The sequence below is a fragment of the Diabrotica undecimpunctata genome, chromosome 5 (assembly GCF_040954645.1).
Source record: "Diabrotica undecimpunctata isolate CICGRU chromosome 5, icDiaUnde3, whole genome shotgun sequence".
Lineage (NCBI taxonomy): Eukaryota > Metazoa > Arthropoda > Insecta > Coleoptera > Chrysomelidae > Diabrotica > Diabrotica undecimpunctata.
Window position 1 is genome coordinate 25,326,816 of NC_092807.1, and position 2,490 is coordinate 25,329,305.

At 33.1% G+C, this 2,490-nt stretch overlaps 1 protein-coding gene across 1 annotated transcript; it reads right to left on the reverse strand.

The window, feature by feature from the left end:
* Positions 1 to 757: 757 nt before the first annotated feature.
* LOC140442122 (protein FAM200C-like) lies at positions 758 to 1,246 on the reverse strand. The gene has a single exon (XM_072533200.1). It carries the CDS (start codon positions 1,244 to 1,246, stop codon positions 758 to 760), a length of 489 nt encoding a protein of 162 aa, XP_072389301.1.
* Positions 1,247 to 2,490: the final 1,244 nt, after the last annotated feature.

Below are 2,490 nucleotides of genomic sequence, written 5' to 3' on the forward strand. Positions count from 1 at the left end.
GTTTTTGCTGCCAGGGCTTGTCGATGTATAACACAATGTATCTCAGTCACATCAGCATTTTTCTCTTTTACTAATTATACAAATCCTGAGCAAAAACCAAACATTGAAGACGCGCCCTTTGTACATACACCAATCAGTTTTTGCCAAGAGAATTAATGTTTGTCAAAAAAATCTGACACTGCTTTCATAACATCAATAGCTTTTGTCGTGGTCACCAACTCTGTGGAAAAGAGTAGCTCGTCTTTCACTCGTTTATTTTCAGTATACCAAACATAAACAATAGGGATGTTCACTAATTTTTAAATATTGTTAAATTCAATAGGTTATAACATATATAAAAACATAGCAAACATAAAATTGTTTAAAAATATATAATTCTTAAGATAAATCAATTCTTAATTTCAATTCTGATGGAGGCTAGAAAAACGGCTCCTCGCAGTGAGGCTACAGTGTGTGACGTCAGCAGTCGTATCGACAACTTGTTTTGTATACGTATTTACGAAGTGTGACCAGTGTCACACACCGTAGCCTCGCTGCGAGTAGCCGTTTTTCTAGCCTCCATCAAAATTAAAATTAAGAATTGATTTATCTTAAAAAATATATATTTTTAAACAATTTCATGTTTTCATTTTTAAACAATTTCATGCTATATTTTTATATATTTTATAATCTATTGAATTTAATTGAATTTAACTATATTTAAAAATTATTGAACATCCTTATTAACTGAGAACACTGTGCTATGTCTGTACTCTTTTTAGCTGAAAAATGGCGATTGTTTTACTGCATCAATTACCTGGTTTTGTATGTCTTCGGCCATATCACCAATGCGGCGTTTCATAGTATTGTCAGAAAGAGGTATTTGAGATAACTTTTGCTTACTCTTTAACAAACACGGTTTAACAAGCGTCTCTCCAATAATATGGCTCTTTTTTTGTTTAGCAATCAGAAGTGATAGCTCATATGAAGCTTCAGGCACTTTTTCGGATGACTGAGCCGTAGAACCAGAACTATCCAACTTCATGCGTTTTAAATTTTCAGATGTTGTAGCAAAAAATTCCTTTGGTTTGTCCTTAAAAGAGTTATGTTTGAATAACAAATGTCTTTTAATACGATTAGGTCTCATTGCATCATTGCTTGATACTTCATAGAAAATTACACACTGAAGATGTTCGACATTAAGCTTACAAATAAAACCATATTTGATATAATCATCATTACACTTGCGTTTCTTTGCTGAGCTCATCTTGACTACAATAACTTCTCTTACTCAAATCAACGAAATCAATGAAAGTCAAGACTGAGTCACAATTGATTAGCTGCGGTTAGCTGGCCTGAGTCTGGTAGAGGGAGAAAAGGAGGGAGGCAGTGCTTGGAAACGCTCGGTTGTCAAATGCGCGCTATTGCCACATTGAACGGCTCAAATTCCATTCTTTCAAGCATTCGATTTCAAATTTATTTGTAAGGTCAGATGTTACAGTGGGTTGTTTTAATTTTCTAAACATCATGGTTAATTTAGAATCTTAAAAAGACTACCTTAATTAAGACTTACACGTCTCCCAGAGGGGGGAGCGCCCCAGTTTCGGAACCCCTGGACTAGATCAAAAGAAGTAGTGCTAGCCTAATGAATTGCAAGCCGCACTCTCCAAAAATCCAACACGATTTCAAAATAGAGCGTTCAAAAAAATGATATATCTCGGGTTCTACTGCACTAAGTATTATGAAATTCAAACCGAGTCGACGAAATGTACACGTTATTTTAACGAACATATCGCACCTTGAAAACCATATGGCCATATCTGCAATTTTTTCGTAAAATGACCTTTTAATGGAGTCTAATGGAAAAAAAATCTATTTTTTAATTCTATTTAGCAGCATCTGCAACGAATTTTAAATTCGGCACCAGAAAGATACGTCCTTATGGCTTTTGTAAAAAATCCATTCATATTTTTATACCATTAGGCATTATCTGCAGTTGTTGCTCTATGGTTCTAAAATAGGAAAAAAACTCAGATCTATCTGACAATATCAGCAGTTAATGCCAAATGGTTTTTGAAGCCTGGCAAAAATGTAACATTGCCTGTAACTACTTTTATCTGTTGTGTTGTGAGTAAACAATCGTTTTTAATTAAGTTAAACGTAGTAAGAAGCAATTCAAGAACCGTGAACCATAGAAGATTGAGTTTTCTACAATATTTGCGAGATAACATACTACGCAAGGTATGCACTTATATTTATATGTTTTATTTGAAGAAATGCATAGGTAATTTGTAGGTTATGTTTCGTGTATTAAATGATGTTGGATTAAACCTTTGTCGACCGACTGTACTTAAAAGTACCATAATGTTGTCAGGGCAAATTTATAAAAGTTTCTACATTTCACTGACAAAAATCACTAAAATTTCACTAGAATAAAAAAAATAATTTTCTATGGACTAATATAACAAAAATTATATTTTTGCAATATTTTTAATTTAAAAGTTAAAGACC

Coding starts and splice junctions, on each gene's coding strand:
- LOC140442122 (XM_072533200.1), bottom strand. CDS start 1,246: ATGAGCTCAGCAAAGAAACGCAAGTGTAATGATGATTATATCAAATAT.